Raw genomic sequence first — 17879 nt, 5'->3', positions numbered from 1 at the left:
TCTGACTCATAGCTTTAAGGAAATCCTACTAAGCAGTGACATGTGGAGAAGTATACTAGTAAGTAACCTATTTTTTCCCCCTGTATCTCTTAGATTGGAGGTGGGTGAAAGGGAAGAGGCAGACGGATAATTACTTCAACATACTTAATGCCTTCATTGACAAAAAAGACAGCTACTACTCCATCCACCAGATAGGTAAGAGGAAGTTGTAGATAGGAGTGTCCTGCCCTGGGCTTCCCTGAATGTTACAGAACAGCAACAGATTCTTCAGGTTTATTTTAGTAGCACAGCAACTTCAGAAGTAACCTACTTGTGAGTGATTGATGTACAAATAATTTGCTAAGGGCTGTGGTAAAGTGTGTTCAGATCAGCTTCTATGTATTTGTGTTGCTGTATATGAATGAAATCTATACAGCACTGCTTCCTATGTAGTATTGCCTAAAACTAAGGTTATTGATTTAAGGGTTGAAGGATTTGTGACATGAAAATCCTGTCAGCCAGTATCCTTATCTCCCTTGTACTTGCCATCTCAAGACGGGAGAGAGAATATGACGAGTCATGCCCACAGCAGCTACATAGGAATCTTGCAAGCAAGAAGATTGCATCAGGTGGGGAAATGAGTAGGAGGCGCTCATGAACTCCACAAAGATCCTGTCTGGGCGCAAGTGTTCTAAGGATGAAGGAAAAGCAAAGCAAAAATGGCAATGGGCCTGGTTTTTTTTTTTTTTTTTTTTTTTTTTTGGGAGGAGCTAAGCACCTGCACTCCTAGTTAGAAAGCAGGAACAGTGGGTGCTCAGCACCTCTGAAAAATCAGGCATTGTTGTTTAAATAGAATTGCTTCTAAATAGCATTTCCTCTGAAGCATCTGCAGTTCTTAGCCTTTTTAGGAATTCCCTTTGTCTCGTTCCTGAGCCCTGAACCCATCTTGCTTCCAGCAGAGTATGGCTGAGACTCCTTTTTGGAGCCTATTAATATGGCTTCTTAAGTGACTGGGAGGGCCGTTGTTATAGTCACATGAGGTGCTATGATCTTGTCACACCCCAGGCAAGATGGCATGATCTGACTCCAAAGCATGTCTAAGGGCTTGTCTACACTTGCAATGCTACAGCGGTAGCGCTGCAGTGTAGTCACTACCTATGCTGACAGGAGGGGTTCTCCTGTCAGTGTAAGGTAATCCACTTCCCCGAGAGGCATTAGCTAGGCTGATGGAAGAATTCTTCTGTTGACGTAGTGCTGTCGACACTGGGGATAGGTCAGTTTAACTGCATCGCTCAGGGGTGTGGAATTTTCACACCCCTGATAGACGTTGCTGGGTTCACCTAACCTTTTAGTGTAGCCCAGACCCAAGCTGTAGCTTTTCCCATAAAATCCTTTTTATAACCGATGGAGGCTGCTGACTAATTTGGTTGTGTCTACTTGGTGCAGCCCAGATGGGAGTTGGAGAGGGCAAATCGATAGGCCAGTGGTACGGACCAAACACAGTTGCACAAGTGCTCAAGTAAGTGCTGGGCTTTACCTTTTGTTCATTCTGTGCAATGCGATGGGGTAGTTTTTTACTTTTCAGTCAAACTGCCCATTGCCCAAGTCTCTGGATGCAGTGTGCCGTATAAAAGCAATCATGCTGAATAGTGTGGTGTCCCAACCAAATCGTCTCCCAACTCCCTGTGAAATCAATCCCAGTGGGGCAAAACCTTGAGAGAGGAGATAGACTTTACCCCTTGCTCCCAGGCTTGGTGGACCAAAAAGACAAGTGAACTCCAGTTGAGGACAGTCCTCCAAGAATCTGTCTCTAGGCCCGGCAAGGTATTGGGCTTGCTGCTGGAATCTCTGCTTGTGTTGTACAGGACTAGATAAGGTCTCTGCTGGCTTTAACATCTCTGAATCTGTGTTCTCATCTGAGGACTGCCTTTGCAGACCTTGACGGCAGTGGTATTCCCTAAGAGTCAAGGACAGAGGCAGTCTCGCCATTTGAGTGACTAATGCAGTGGCAGAATAAAGCGTAAACCTTAATTTTTTTTTTTTTAATTATTTCCCACTGGGGCTTTGTGGTGGTGAGCCCAGGGAGAGAGTTGTGTGGGAGTACACTGTTACCTGCAGGAATTGGACATGATAATAGTGCACTGTTGTTCAATCACCAGTGTAGGTTAGAGGCATTTTCTCTCCCTACAGCATTTCCCTCACTGCTTTGACTGGATAAGCTATGAATTCTGAGAGGAGGTAGGACTGGCACAAACTGTGAAAGCCAGTATCTTCTCTAGTTCAGTATCTCATTTTATGAAAACTATAGGGGAAATAGTGAAAGTTCTTCTCTGCTAGAACCATGCCTTTGCTTAGTGCCTTGTAATTAGTCCTCAATTTACTTCTCTCTCTTTCCTGTAGAAAACTTGCCACTTTTGATACATGGAGCTCATTGGCAGTGCACATAGCCATGGACAACACTGTAGTGATGGAAGAAATCAGTAAGTATAACAGATGGAGTCAAAGTTGTGTGCCCTGGCTGCAAGACGTATGGAAGGAACCAGAAGAGCAATTGCAGTATAACACAACCAAACTTACAGTAAATGCCCTGTCCAAAACCACGGCCAGGTGGGTTAGAACCAAAGGGTATGCCTACACAGCAAAGAAAAACCCACGGCTAGCCTGTGCCAGCCAACTCGGGTGTGCAGGTCTTGGGGTGCCGGACTGTTTCATTGCTGTGTAGACTTCTGGGCTTGGGCTGGAGCCCAGGCTCTAGGACCCTGCAGGGTGGGAGGGTCCCAGAGCTCGGGCCAAGCCTGGAAGTCTATACAGCCTTATTGGAAAACCTGGGAGGTTGTTCCCACCCACTTCAAAAGGCCCCTCCCCAAGCCTAGTGGGAGGGACCACTGGACCCAGGAACCAAATGAATACGGGGGACAACTAATGGAACATGGTATGAGTAAATCACTTAAACCCAAAGCACTGTTAGGAAGTTTCAGTTTAAAGGAGGCTGGGACATAAGGAGCACACGAGATCAAAGATAAAGAATTTCAGAACTATAAATGGGATGAAAGCACAGAATGGTTGCAAATAGCTAAATCCAGGTAGTGATTTGTAATGCAACAGAGCAAATAGCTGCAATAAGAGTGACAAGATTTTTCAGACTGCTGGCAGGAAAGTCTTGGAAGGAAAACCAAATAATGCTTCCGAGGGTACGGAATAAATACAAAAAGTTTTACAGGATGGCCAGATCAGTCCACTAACCCAGTGATGGCAAATGAAAAAATAAATGGACTCAGATAGGAGAAGTACCTTAGAGAAGGGTCTGCAAATAGCCCAAACAAAAAGCTGTACTGCCCAGTCATTCATATACCTAGTATGACACAAACCAATGCCTCCAAATTTTTCCGTTTCATAGAATATCAGGGTTGGAAGGGACCTCAGGAGGTCATCTAGTCCAACCCCCTGCTCAAAGCAGGACCAATCTCCAACTAAATCATCCCAGCCAGGGCTTTGTCAAGCCTGACCTTAAAAACCTCTAAGGAAGGAGATTCCACCACCTCCCTAGGTAACCCATTCCAGTGCTTCACCACACTCCTAGTGAAAAAGATTTTCCTAATATCCAACCTAAACCTCCCCCACTGCAACTTGAGACCATTACTCCTTGTTCTGTCATCTGCTACCACTGAGAACAGTCTAGATCCATCCTCTTTGGAACCCTCTTTCAGGTAGTTGAAAGCAGCTAGCAAATCCCCCCTCATTCTTCTCTTCTGCAGACTAAATAATCCCAGTTCCCTCAGCCTCTCCTCATAAGTAATGTGCTCCAGCCCCCTAATCATTTTTGTTGTCCTCCGCTGGACTCTTTCCAATTTTTCCACATCCTTCTTGTAGTGTGGTTCCTAAAACGGGACACAGTACTCCAGATGAGGCCTCACCAATGCCAAATAGAGGGGAATGATCATGTCCCTCGATCTGCTGGCAATGCTCCTACTTATACAGCCCAAAATGCCATTAGCCTTTTTGGCAACAAAGGCACACTGTTGACTCATATCCAGCTTCTCATCCACTGTAACCCCTAGGTCCTTTTCTGCAGAACTGCTGCCTAGCCACTCGGTCCCTAGTCTGTAGCCGTGCATGGGATTCTTCCGTCCTAAGTGCAGGACTCTGCACTTGTCCTTGTTGAACCTCATCAGATTTCTTTTGGCCCAATCCTCTAATTTGTCTAGGTGTCCCTCTGTATCCTGTCCCTACCCTCCAGTGTGTCTACCACTCCTCCTAGTTTAGTGTCATCTGCAAACTTGCTGAGGGTGCAATCCACACCATCTTCCTGATCATTAATGAAGATATTGAACAAAACCGGCCCCAGGACCAACCCTTGGGGCACTCGGCTTGATACCGGCTGCCAACTAGACATTTATGCATTGCGAATGCTTTGTGTCCTTATAGCACCTTCTCTTGGTGCAGTTGGATATAGGTCTGGCAAACAAGTGCCCTGCTTGAACTGCAGATGCCTGGAAGTACTTACACATGTTGTGCCATACATGGCTGCAGCTTCTTGTTCGGGCCACCTTTTCTGTTTGCTTTGCAATTGTTAATCTGCATCACTTTACTATAAAATAACACCACAGTTTTCTATGGAGCGGTAGACTTAGCAAGTGAGGCAGTAAGGCCTAGAGAAGTGTAATTGGGGGTAGGGGTCAGAAACTCCCATGTAATGGGAAAATCTGTTTGTCACTGAGTTGCTGGGTGGCCTTCAGCAACCTGGCTAAACTTTCTGCCTCAGTTTCCCCATCTGTAAAATGGGGGTACTCAGTGCTCACCTCACAGGTGTGCTGTGAGGATCAGTATTTGTACAGTACTCTAAATGGACAGCTGTTTGTTCTAAGTGTCACTGTTAAAACATGAAGCCACCTTGAAATGTAAAGTACCTCCCAATTATAATAATGTTTTCCCTCCTCCACTCCCCTTAGGGCTCTTAAAGTAGCTTCTGAATGATCCCTGACTTCACAGCATGCATTGTGTTGATAGTATCCCTCACATTACCCTCCTAGGCAGACTCCACTTGTCAATATCCTCACTGGTATGGTGCAAGCTGGAAGGTCTCATGGAGTGGAAAATTTGGGATTGCTTGGAAGCTATTTTGTGGAACCAGACAACCGAAAAAAGGTATTAGAACTGAAAGCTTTCTTGAAATACCCCTAATCGTAGTCAACTCTGCTGCTTGTAAAGACACTGTCATGGTTTGTCAGAGCTGATGCAGATGTGTTTTGTTTTAAGGGATCTTAGTTAACTGAGGTTCCAGAATTTTTGAACACTCCAACTTTGGATACCCCTGGAATTGTCTCTTGGACTCCTTTCATTTGACCTGCCTGACCTTGGCAAGAATACTTGTCAGAAATCCTATGTTGTCTGTCTTTGAAGACTTAAGTACCGTGAAAGGTCCCCGTAAGACTCTTAGTGTGGCTATTTAGTGCTCCGTTTGTATCTTATTACAGATGAAGACCTCCTGTGTTCAGCCCCAGTGTCCTGACCAAATTACAACTCAAGCACTTACATTCTTTCTACCTAAATTCTCCCTGTGATTTCAATTGCATAGTTGTTTTGCCTCTTCTCACAAGTGTACTGTTTAATCTTGCTGGCACAGGGCAGTTGCTGGTTCTTGCATTGCTGCCCTAAAGATGGCTGCTTTTTAATGGTGCCCCACATGATCCCTGTGGGTATGTCTACACAGCAATAAAACACCTGCAGCTGGCCTGTCAGCTGACTTGGGCTCTGATCGTGAGACTCTAAGATTGCAATGTACATGTTCAGGCTCGGACTGGAGTCAGGGCTCTGGAACCCTCCCTCGCATGGGGCCCCAGAGCCCTGGCTCCAGCCTAAGTCTGAATATCTACCCTGCAGTTGTATAGCCCTGCACCCCAAGCCCCGCAAGCCCAAGTCATCTGACACAGGCCAGCCACGGGTGTTTTATTGATGTGTAGACATACCATGAGTGTTTTAAGTGCTTTGGTGTAAAAGGCTTGATGTACAGGATTTCTAAAATAAGTTTACATCAATGTGAACTTTACCAGAGGGTTCTGGAGAGAATATATAACTCAAGCAAAGCGCTTGCTCTTTAAACCAGCTGCTTATTTAAGTGTCATGTAGCTCTGAGAAATTAGATGGCAGTTTCTGTTGAGCACTGAGGCGGCAGTGGGGGGGGGGGGGGGGAAGAGTTAGGGGAGAAGTATTCAAGGACTAGAAGCTGTTTGATGCTTTTCCTGAAACCATTTCTGCTTGTGTGTGTGCTCCCTTTCTGTAGGACGGTTATGCAAGTCCAATTTCTTGTGTGCTGGGGCTGCAGCGTTTCCTGCTGCAGAGTCAGACCTGCTCTATAATGGGTTCCCGGATGGAGCAGAGGTTACAGATAGGTTGTCGCAATGGAAACCATTGGTACTCCTGATACCTCTTCGCCTTGGGCTCACGGATATCAATGAAGCTTATATTGAAACACTAAAGGTAGGGGAATTAGTGCTGTTTGGCATGGCCATGGGTGAGCTGACTTTCCAGTGTTTTACTGCTGAGAGCCAAGGAATAAGTCTTGATTAGGTCAGGTGTAAAACTGGTTCTGGGGCAAAATGTTCATAAGTGCCCAAGTTCCAGTTGCAAGAGAGACATTGGTGTTTAGGTGCCTAAGTCTCCTTGACAGTCAATGGGACTTAAGAGCCAAAGTGGTTAAGTCACTCTTGAAAATGAGATTTTTAGGTGCTTCTGAGAATTTTACCCATGATCTAATGTCTGTCCCTACCTGTGTCTGTACCCAACCCAAGCCACCAGAGCATTCAGCATGACTGCCAGTCTCTGCTTGGCAGCAACCTGAGCTTTAAGTGCTGTGTGCTGCAAGTCCACATCTGGCTATGGTGTCAGAGCTGTGTGTGCTGCAAATCAGAACTTAGGTGAGCAGAACTCTGGGGTTCCAGACCAGCCCTTGGAGCAGACGAGGCTGGCAGAGATCAGGTTCTGAGGGGCACACGTTAACTTTGTGAAGAAGGTTGCACAGTGTCTTGCTCTAACAGTGGTGTCAGTCCCTCAGCTATGTGAGTATGGGCACTCTGAAGTCAGGCTGGATACTTGGCCTGAATTCACTGAATTGTGCTTGGATTCAGCAATGTGGATGCTAAATTCTCTCATCCATTTCCCAAGAACATTTGGAACAATGTAATTCCCTGGGGAGTGCTATTGCAGATCCATTGACAAAAGATTTAGGGTAAAATCCTGACACTACTAAAGTCAATGGGAGCTTAGTCATTGACTGAGTGGAGCGAGGGTTTTGCTCAGTTGCTCATGGAATTTGTGACCATAGTGCAGATTGCACCATGCAATGTCTGGAGTCTCATCTCTTCTTCCTCCTCCTGCCCCTTTTTCTTCTTGGTCTACTTCTCCAGGGCTCTAAGGCTTCTCTGAGCCTCTTTCCCTTGAAGGCTCCATGTTGCAGCATCCTTCCCTCCTGGCAGAGACCTTCTACCATAAACCGTTGCTTCTGCTGCTGGGCTTGCTCACGGTTCAGAAGCCCAGCATGTGCCACTATCACAGTGATTGCCTTTGAGTTTGATTTCTGATTACTTGCTCTAGTTGCTGCTGCCTGCCATCTGCCCATGTTCTCTCTTGCTTTCCAGCACTGCTTCATGATGCCTCAGTCCCTGGGAGTGATTGGAGGGAAACCCAACAGTGCTCATTACTTCATTGGCTATGTAGGTGAGTGACTAACCAGCCTAGCTTTGTGCCATGTTAGGGAGGTGTCCAGTCTGTCTTGAGATGTCTGCCCACAGATAGGGGAGTGACTGTGGAGCAGTGCAGCCCTCCCCCAACTTGCCCTCACCTTCCCCAGAGTGTTATTCCCTTTACTTTAGAACAGCTTGAGGGTGCTGTGAGAAGCCTCCTTGTGAGCGAGGATCCAGGGTGACTGCAGCCATGGATATAGACTCTCTTACACAAACCCTAAAGTGCTATTCCTTGTGGAACATTCCTCTCATAGAATTAAATTGCAGCAGATGGGTCTGTCTGACTTTGTCCTAGATCCAGAGCTGACTCCCCTTCATGGGTTTGTGTAACTTGTTTACCCTCTCCTCCCTCTTTTCCTTTGTGAGCACCTGTCTTTTTTTCCTCTTCCTTCTGTTTTCCAAATCATGAACTGATTATGAAGGGACAAAAGATGTGTTAGTGACCTTTATCCACTCACTCACTCACAAGGTGCTCATCTGGTGCGACATACCCTGTTAATTTCTCCTCTATTTGTCCAGGTGAGGAGCTAATTTACTTGGACCCCCACACTACACAACCTGCAATGGAACCCAGTGACAATGGCTGTATCCCTGATGAGAGCTTCCACTGTCAGCACCCCCCCTGCCGAATGAGCATTGCTGAACTTGACCCATCCATCGCAGTGGTGTGTACCTGTGACTTGTTTCTGTGCAGCTGTTGAGAGCTTGACCCTGTCTTTGCAGTCGTGCCACTGTAGCAGTTGAAACCGTCTTTTTCAGCCTTCCCTTCTTTTCTGGCTGTTTCCTCTCCCTACAAGTCTGCTGATGCAGATGCTATTTACTTGCCAGTCCTATTGGCAAACTCTTCCATACCCTGACTTAAATTAAAACTGGTCAAAAATAACTCTTCTGCATGAAACAATTCAGTAGAGGGGAAAAAAAACCCTTACACTGCTACATCTACACAGTGACTAATTGCTAAGGGTCTGTCATGCAGTGTGGCAAGTGCTGCAGGCAAGTCCAAAATAAAGTGAATGCATCGACCCATGGAGATCATAAACAGTCCCAGAATTCACTCCAGCCCCAGGGTATAGTGAAGGGTACCTAGAGAGACGTTGCCTCTTCTGTACCCCTGACTTTATCTGACAGCAGCCTAATAATTCTGAGGTTCTGCCATCTCTGAATTGCAGTCTGGATTTGCACCCTGCCTTTTGGTGAAGTAGATGACCCAAGCATAGGCGCTGGCTTCGTGGGTGCTCCAGGGCTTCGTGGGTGTTCCAGGGCTGGATCACCCACGGGGAAAAAAATGGTGGGTGCTGAGCACCCACCGATCAGCATTTCCCCCTCCCTCCCAGCGCCTCCTGCCGCTGCGGATCAGCTGTTCCGTGGCATGCAGGAAGCGCTGGAGGGAGGGACAGGAGCGATGGCGGGGCATGCTCAGGAGAGGGAAGAGGCGGGGTGGAGCGGGGATGGGAAGAGGTGGTGTGAGAGTGGGGGCTTGTGGGAAGGGGCAGGAAGAGGTGGGGTGAGGGTGGAGGCTTGGGGGAAGGGGTGGAGTGGGGCAGGGCCTGGGGCAGAGCCATTAGAAAGTCGGCACCTCTGGACCCAAGTGACACTCTGTTTTCAGGTAAATTTGAAATGTCTGAACTGTGTGTCCAATTGGGCTGGCTCTGTCCCCATGTCACTTCCATCATAGATGATTAGGGTTGGAAGAGACCGCAGGAGGTCATCTAGTCCAACCCCCTGCTCAAAGCAGGACCAATCTCCAACTAAATCATCCCAGCCAGGGCTTTGTCAAGCTGGCCTTAAAAGCCTCGAATGATGGAGATTCCACCACCTCCCTAGGTAACCCATTCCAGTGCTTCACCACCCTCCTAGTGAAATAGTTTTTCCTAATATGCAACCTAGACCTCCCCCACTGCAACTTGAGACCATTGCTTCTTGTTCTGTCATCTGCCGCCAAGAGGATTCAGGGGGCCTGGGGTCTTCGGCGGCGCGGGCCGCCAAAGACCCAGCACTTCAGCGGCGGGTCCTGGAGCGGAAGGACCCCCCGCCGCCGAATTGCCGCCGAAGACCTGGAGCGGAAGAAGCTCCGGGGCCCCGTGCCCCGTGAGAGTTTTCCGGGGCCCCCAGAGCGAGTGAAGGACCCCGCTCCAGGGGCCCCGAAAAACTCTCGTGGGGGCCCCTGTGGGGCCCGGGGCAAATTGCCCCACTTGCCCCCCCCCCGGGCGGCCCTGCTGCTACCACTCAGAACAGCCAAGCTCCATCCTCTTTGGAACCCCCTTTCAGGTAGTTGAAGGCTGCTATCAAATTCCCCCTCACTCTTCTCTTCTGCAGACTAAATAACCGCAGTTCCCTCAGCCTCTCCTTGTAAATCATGTGCCCCAGTTGAGACCATAGTCAGTGTTTTCAGTATTGGAAGAGACTGGCCTAAGTCCATGAAAGGTAGCCAGTTTTGCTCCATCTGAATTGCAGTTTAAAGCCAGGTGGCTAGAACTACAAAAACATTCTCAAATTTTTGGCTCTGTCACTACATGAAAAGCAGAAACATTTTTATTGGCATAGCCAACGTTCAGAATGTATATTTCATATAATTGCTTGGCATTTCTCTGTGTGCCTTTGATAGGCAGTATCCACACTTTTTGTTTTTATTCTAAGCTAATAAAGATTGTACAAAATTTCTTTTCAGGGCTTTTTCTGCAACACAGAGGAAGACTTTAATAACTGGTGCCAGCAAATCAAAAAGGTTTGTGTTCAGCCATGTCACTGGTAAAGGGCATTGTCTCCATTATTTTCCAACTTCTGCAAATGCATCCAGCACACTCTGCAGGGTGACCACCTTTTAAAGAGTACACAACTAGTTGTGTAATTAAAACCAAAAAGAACTCAGCCCCCCACATTTAACTAGCAAATAGAAATGCAATGCCTGAGAGGTGATCTTCTATGCCTTGCCTTGAAGGCTGCAGATTGACCGGTATGGGGGGACTAGCTCAATTATGATCTCTAAGCACCTTACAACCATTCATGTGTGAAGCTCTTCAAGGCTGAAAATAGGAGTTATCACTTTACAAAAAAATTATAATCACTTTTAGAAAAATTAGACAGGTCTGTGAGTGAGATTCGTGTCTTGTCCGGCATGTCACAAGAAGTCTGCCAGAGACTGGGAAAGACCCCTGGTTTCCTCAGTCAGTCCCTGCAGCAGCAGTTTAACAAAGTAGCAATGAGAAAAGGAATTGAAGTGCACCGCAACCTTCTGAAATTGCATAAGGAATTTGGGTGAGCAAAATAGAATTACCCACCTTGGAACTGTTGAGGACAATGAGGCTAACACCTCTGCTAAAACAGGGCACTGGGGGATCTCTGTGGAACACAAGGAACACCCTTTGTTTATTTCTTGGAAATATGTGAGAAGTGGGGTTGATGGGAGTCTCAGGTCCATATAGTAACCATGCCCCATCCTTGCCTAATTTGAGGTTTGGTGGCTTTAACAGTCCCAGGTTGTAGAGATACAGTTAAGCTGTGGTTTGGTTAGTTTGGGGCTTAGAAGCTGAACCCTCAGAACTAATAACTCATTTAGCTTGAAGAACAAATATAACCAGTCCCTGATAATGTCTTGAGTATTTCCCAAGGCTAGCTCTGCTGTTTGCCTTGGATGCTGTGAAGCTCTAGTTACCCTTGGTGCTTGTGTGTATTTGGTGCTCCTAGGATAGGGCTGCTCTCAATCTCTACACCAGGAAATCTCTACACATGAACTCCCTTTTAAAATAAGTATTCTGATGTACTGCTCTTCCAGGATCTTTTCTTACCAACTGGGAGGAGGGCCAAAGGCAGCATGGATCCTCTTTGCCATCCCTTGCTGTCTAGTGATAGAAACCAGCTAGATGAATGCTCCCTTCCAGAAAAGGCAGGGGTTTAAAGGTAGAGAAGAGGAACATATTAGTCAGTTTTTCTGTCAGATTCTTCACCTTTCTTCCAGCTCCTGAGTGAAGAGGCTGTCACTATTATCCTTGATTGGGAGCATATTTGTGCTAATAGGCTGGCTTCTGTGTTCACTCCACAGCTGTCCCTGCTAAGAGGAGCTCTGCCAATGTTTGAACTGGTAGAACATCAGCCATCACACTTTTCCTGCCCTGATGTTCTGAATCTCACACCAGGTAAGGCCCAGCCATCGGGAATATCTGTGGACAAACATCTCTGTAGTTACCAGGAACTGGATGTGTCTTGTCATTTATACCATGCACTCTTATCTATTTCTCCCTGCTGTGACACTCAGTTCTATCACTGCCTTTCTCACAGTCTTCCTTATCTCACACTCTGTCCATTCCTCCAAGAAAGCTTTCCCTTTCCCTTATTCTTAATCCTTCTCAATTCAATTTTTCCCTATTTCCCATCTCTTGTTCCTCCCTATAATGTTGGAATGGGCTGTTCACCTTCAGTTCGCCCTCCCCTTACCAATCCATTTTTTTTTTTTCTGCTCATCTTATTGCCATGGCCCTCATTAGAATTACTGATGATTGTGATTAACTCAGTCTCACTTTGGTCTTACTGCAGTCGTCCTCCTTGAGATATTGGCTGCTTTTTCCCTTATTGCGTCAGTTGAGAGTACTTCCCCTTGGGTGTTTTCTGTATAGATACATCCATGCTCTTGGTGCACATGTGGGCCCTCAATCTAGTTGGAACACTGGAAAGCAGTAACCATTGGGCTTTTGCATGTGCTCCCTCATCCAACCGAATGAGCCCCAACCCGGAGCCCTGCCAATTCTTAGCTGACTAGTCTCCTCTGTTCCTGCTGTGCAGTCAGCATTTCACTAGCTGTTAGTTACTCTGGTAAAACCTAAAACACACATTCTTGTTGCTTTAGCTAGTGTTGGTCTCTGCTAGGTCCACTCTGTTCCACTTCTTTCCCCTCTCTGTTGAGTTTTCCTCTATGGGCAGCTCCAAATTTGGAGGGTTCTGTTGGCATGTCTGCTTTAATGGTAAAACTATCATAGACCAACACAGCAGCACTGAAGGCAGTGTGTGTGCTGGGCATTCACCAATGCCTGCTGCATCGGCGTGGCCTGCACTCTTCAAATCAGTAGGAAACAGGACTCTGCATCAGTGTCACCTCCCTGCTAGAGCTGGCCTCAGCTGAGTCAGTAACATCTGGGTTGTGGTGTTGCCCTTTCCTAGTGTTCTGGATCAAAGGCATTAATAAAAGGAAATGTTCCTTCAACTCGTGTTGGGATGTGTGACATCTCCCAATACTAGCAACAGAGGATTGAGTATGGTCCATATAAAGCCTCAAGACAGCACTGGTCCACTCTTTCCAAAGATATAGTTGAACCAAGCCTCTCTTTAATCAGAACTCTCTCTATATAGTGTACAGAATATATATTTATGGGTGTATAGAGTCTCTGCATTTGACACTTCTACATACAGCCTCCAGACTTTAGAACACAAGGTTGTGCCACATTAAGGCTGTGACACAAACTATCCAGTGCTGAGGAACATACCATTTAGGGATAGCTGATAAATCCTGTGCCACACATAGTGTAGGTGTAATGTGGATTGTCCATTGTTACTTGCTATTAAAGCATGCTCTGTCCTCTTCTCTCCCTCCCCACAAATCCCTCAGCCAATCATGCCCCCCTCTTCCTCTCATACAGCTTGGGCTGGTGAGTGGCTTTGGTGTAAATCTGTTTTAAGCAATGGGCACATTAAACAGGTGGTTTTGTCTCTTGTCTTTCAGACTCTTCTGATGCAGACAAGTTGGAAAGATTCTTTGATTCGGAGGATGAAGACTTTGAAATCTTATCTCTTTGAAAATAGATAGGAAACTGACTGCACGTCTATGTTGTGTGTGGGGCGTGGCGGGGGGGAAGAAGTTCCTTCGAGCACCTGGGCCCGTACTGGTTTTCATAGGTGCTTGGTGACCTCCCTGCCTCCCATCCATCCCAGCATTCTGTGCAGTCTCAAGCACAGTGTGCACTGTCTGCATTGGGATCAAGAAACAAGTCATCATTAAGGCTTCAGTGGCCAGAGTCAGGATTTCTCAGTGCAAAACATATGCAAGAAGTGGATGCAGTGGTGCCTAGGAGTTCAAAGTTTTGTTTGTTGCAGCAGCAGCTCAGCTGCCCCTACAAGAGTAACAGCAGAAATCCCCCATGGAGCTAAACCCTTATGAGTATTTCCCAGTGATATTTAATCAGAGCTATTCCTCTTTTGGGGGGTCAAAACCTATACTGTTGCTAGTTCCTTCCACAGCTTTCCTGCTTATGGCTGACTTGGGCTAAACTTAGATTTATGGAAAGCAATGTAAATTAATACCAGGCATGTCCCATATGGAGTCTCCAGCCCAGTAGTATGTGAGCTAGTCACTTGGATGGTCACGTTTTCCATAGTAATAGGCCACGCGCTGCTGCTCATGCTTAATAATAGTTGCAGTGCTTTCTCACAAACACAGTGCTATCTGTCTTCACCATAGCTGGAAGCTGCCTGCTCTTATAAAGGGCAACCTTCTCTCAGAGGTGAAGCACTTCCTCTCTGGACATTACCCTGAGGTTTTCCACAAGGTCTGAAGATGACAACCAAAAGGGGAGGAGAATGCCAGTTTAAATAAAAGGAGGAAGGAAGAAAATATGTATGTGAGGGCCATAGTCTCGCTGGCTGAGTCATCGAAACACCAAGGCTCTGAAAAAGATGGATTGACAAATACAGCAGTGAGGTGTCTTCATTAAAGTGTCTGTTAAGAGAGCTAGACAGAGTCCTGTGAGAGGTTGAGATGTTTATAAATCTTAAGAGCCTGATATTGCTTTTAGTTAAAAATGGTTGAGGGGGGCCTGAGGCAGAACAGGAAGACAGGACATAGTAGATTCTCATTCTCATACCTAAACCCTTTCCTGACTCCATAGGCTGCCTGGTGTTGGTATGTAAGGTTTCACCTTTGTGAATTAATCCTTAACCCAACAGTTTTTGGTGCCACAAAGCATCCTGTGTAGCACCACTCCTCCTGGGTTGATTGAATAGTTCCAGCTACTGCTCCCATTGGACTCTGTGCTTTCAAAATGATGTACAAGGGGGCTTGAAATTTAATTGGACATAGAATATATATTTGTTTGGTACCATTTCAGATGCTATTCTGCAGCTTCCCTCTATATGATCCTTCTAGCACAGTGTGGCAAACGCATACTGTAGAAGCTAGGCCAAAGAAACCTATTTTAAGTGATCATCTGAAGAGGTCAGGGAAAAAAATGGTTGCCTAGAAAAGTTGATAGTTAAACATCAAACACAATTGTACTGGAAACCTTGGAGTTACTTTAATAACTTTACATGATCTTGCCTGTGGCCCATAATATCTATTTAGTAAAAATGAGCTGGATCAAAAACAGATGCATAGGAGAACTGTGTCCTGGTGTGAGCCACCATCGAAGTGAAGTCTTCTCCTTTCTCCAGGACTTCTACAGATGGCAAATCCATGTTTGCAATGCATTTTCCTGCATTTGGGAACAGCACTTGTCAGTTGATGCTTTTGTGCCCAGAAGGTACATAAACTGGCCATAAATGCTCTCCTCCATGACAAGGCTGACTGACATATTGATGCTAATCTCATTATCTACCCTTAATCTCCCAGAGATTTTAACTCTTGAGCCATGATGCTTCTGTCACTAAATTACTTGCTGCTTTCTCTCTGCTGCTGTTCCTCCTCATCTCTTGCATTAATTTTAAGGGGGGATGGGGAGATAGTGATGAATGGAGCACAGCCCCACTTCCTCCAACTGCTTTCAATTTGTATCTGAATAAACAAACTTCAAATCTTTGGGGTTTTTTAGTACTTATTTCTGAGGAACAGCCCATGTTCTTAGGGATGGGGGGAGGTGTATTTTACCCTTTACTCCTTGTCCAGAGATGCTTATGCCATAGTATGGAAAACCATCTTGAAGCAGTTCTAGGGCATCTAGTTTTAACCAGGCTTTGGGTGGCAAAGGTGGATGTGGCTAACCTGTTAAGAGAATTCAGGTGGTGCAAAGGGTGTCTGATAGTCCACAGTGGATGCTTGGAACTGGAGCTAGGCCTAACTAAGCTAAGCTGCCATGCCTCAATGTAGTTGAGAGTCCTGGACCAGTTGGCTTGAATCCTTCTGTCAGGCTCAAGATAACTGAGCAATTTCCTGTATGCTTGCTTGGAAAGGTTATTTTTGTTTGTTTTTTAAAAGGGATGGGGTGAAAGAGACAGAACACTAGTGCGCTCTTCTCAACCTCAGGAGTCCCCTTCCCTTATTGCAGTGCTAATGCCAGTCTCTTTCCCTCCCAAAGTTATTGCAAGCTCCTGTAGGAATATAGGGCTTAGTCCTGGACTGCTAGAGCTTCTTAAAGAGAAACAAGTTGGTGAAAAATTCACCATCCTCCAGTAAATGTTAAAGGCAGATAATTAACATGGGAAAGATGAAAGCATCCAGTGTAAGGACAAAATAATGACCAGTTTGTGCTTTTAAACTGCTCCAACACATGCATTGCTTTCCTAAACACCTGCCACTATGCTTATTTGCAATACCAACAGCAAAGCTAGACTATCAGCTACAGTCAGGATCCCATGTGTGCTAGCTATAGAACTGTTCTAGAATATGTTTTCATTTATAAAAATTAGGTTGCTAACCCTCATGCCTACAAAGATAACTTTAAAAATATGAAGTGTCAAAACTAGTCAGATGTGAAGTGTCCCATTTATCTCTCTAGGTATTTAACTTTGAAGCCTAAAGATGACAATATCAGCACTTGCCTATTTTACTGCTAATGATGACAGAGCTGCTCTTCCCTTTAAAAGGGATCCCTGTCAGCATCTGAATCCAGCTATGAGAGTGAGGGATATGAAATCATTTTTTTCAGCTAGGTTTGTGTAGAGTCAGGCTGAGGAAGTACTGCTCCTATTTTGCATAAAGGAAACTAAGGCAGAGAACAATAAAGTAACATGCCTGAGGTCACACTAAGTTTGCAGAAGGGCTGGGACCCTAGGTCTCTGCTTCCCAGTCCTGTACCTCAGCCACATAGGCCCTCCTTTCTCAACAAACTTTATGGTAAAAATAAGTCTACTGCAGCAGTTACGCTCAATGACGCATAGCTAAATTAAAGTCTGTTTATAACAGTTATCAAAAAGAGAAGTCTGCAATAGCCTCATACTTAAAGAAACAGTTCCAGTAAAACAAGAGTTTACCCAATTTCTTTCCATCATATTGGATCTTGTTAGCATAGCCTCATCTAAACTTTAGAACTCCATAGCTGAATTTCTGTCTGCGCTGGGCCAAGGAGTTCAACCCTATTTTCCAGCTAGCAGAAGGGAAATCTTTAGTGCCGGACATAACTAAGAGCTGCAGTGTTGACCTCTCATCAAATGAGGTGAGCTGTTTCCAAGGTATGTTATACTAGTGTTCAACCTATCAAAAAGCCAACAGTTGTCTAATAGAAATGCAACATAAGATATAAACTGCTGACTTTGACAGATTTTTTTTAAAGTGACCCCATAGCTACAGAAATTAAAACCCTGCCAACATTTTAATTTTACATCCAATCAAGCCTCCTGCTTGATGTAAGAACACAGACAACGCTATTCTAGAAATATCACCATGGAATCTGGTTTCAGCCAGGAAGGAGCTGAGAGAGTCAGGTAAGACCACAGTCCCTAGCAGGTGTGACATGGTGGGGTATGCTGGGACATTACCACAAAATAAGGTCCAGCAACTGGACATCAGGATCCATAAAACAAGAAAGCTTAACTTTAAGCTGCTGACACATTATCCTGGCTATGTGAGGAACTCAACTCAGTTTAAAGATAATTATAGTTTCAGTGTGCAGATCACCTTTCAAACCAGTCCCATGTTATAGCAACCTATCGAGCCAAGGTTCTTACTGGCAAGCTCATCTGAGCACCTCACAATCTCTAATGTATTTATCCTCACCACAACCCTATGCAATAGGAGTGATAGGGAGGTACTATTTTATAGCTGGGGAACTGAGGCCTAGAGACACTAATTGACTTGGTCCCAATGAAAGTCTATAGCAGAGCAGGAAATTGAACCTAGGTGTCCCACATCCCAGGCTGGTGTTTGAAACACTGGATCACCTTTCATCTAAGGAAGTGTACAGGCTTGGGTTGATACTTTTCCAAAAGTGATTTCAAACCAGCTTACTTAAATATTTGTTGCTGTCA

General features: G+C 45.6%; 1 protein-coding gene across 3 annotated transcripts in view; it reads left to right on the top strand.

Moving 5' to 3' along the window:
• Positions 1 to 17823, top strand: part of ATG4B (autophagy related 4B cysteine peptidase) — a 44090-nt gene extending 26267 nt beyond the window's left edge. For 2 of the 3 annotated variants that reach the window (XM_026660823.1, XM_024214380.2), the window contains exons 5-13: positions 94 to 195; positions 1426 to 1498; positions 2380 to 2459; positions 6260 to 6456; positions 7614 to 7692; positions 8238 to 8383; positions 10387 to 10443; positions 11758 to 11851; positions 13429 to 17823. In XM_026660823.1, the coding sequence (XP_026516608.1) occupies positions 94 to 195; positions 1426 to 1498; positions 2380 to 2459; positions 6260 to 6456; positions 7614 to 7692; positions 8238 to 8383; positions 10387 to 10443; positions 11758 to 11851; positions 13429 to 13502 (902 nt within the window). In that variant the 3' untranslated portion in view covers positions 13503 to 17823. The remainder of the gene's footprint in view (positions 1 to 93; positions 196 to 1425; positions 1499 to 2379; positions 2460 to 6259; positions 6457 to 7613; positions 7693 to 8237; positions 8384 to 10386; positions 10444 to 11757; positions 11852 to 13428) is intronic. The other variant, XM_026660822.1, reaches the window with a different exon arrangement.
• The last annotated feature ends 56 nt before the right edge of the window (positions 17824 to 17879 follow it).

Source organism: Terrapene carolina, unplaced genomic scaffold, assembly GCF_002925995.2.
Source record: "Terrapene carolina triunguis isolate 2854851 unplaced genomic scaffold, T_m_triunguis-2.0 Scaffold837, whole genome shotgun sequence".
NCBI lineage: Eukaryota > Metazoa > Chordata > Testudines > Emydidae > Terrapene > Terrapene triunguis.
Note: the sequence above shows the minus strand (reverse complement) of the source record. Positions and strands in the feature narration are given on the sequence as shown.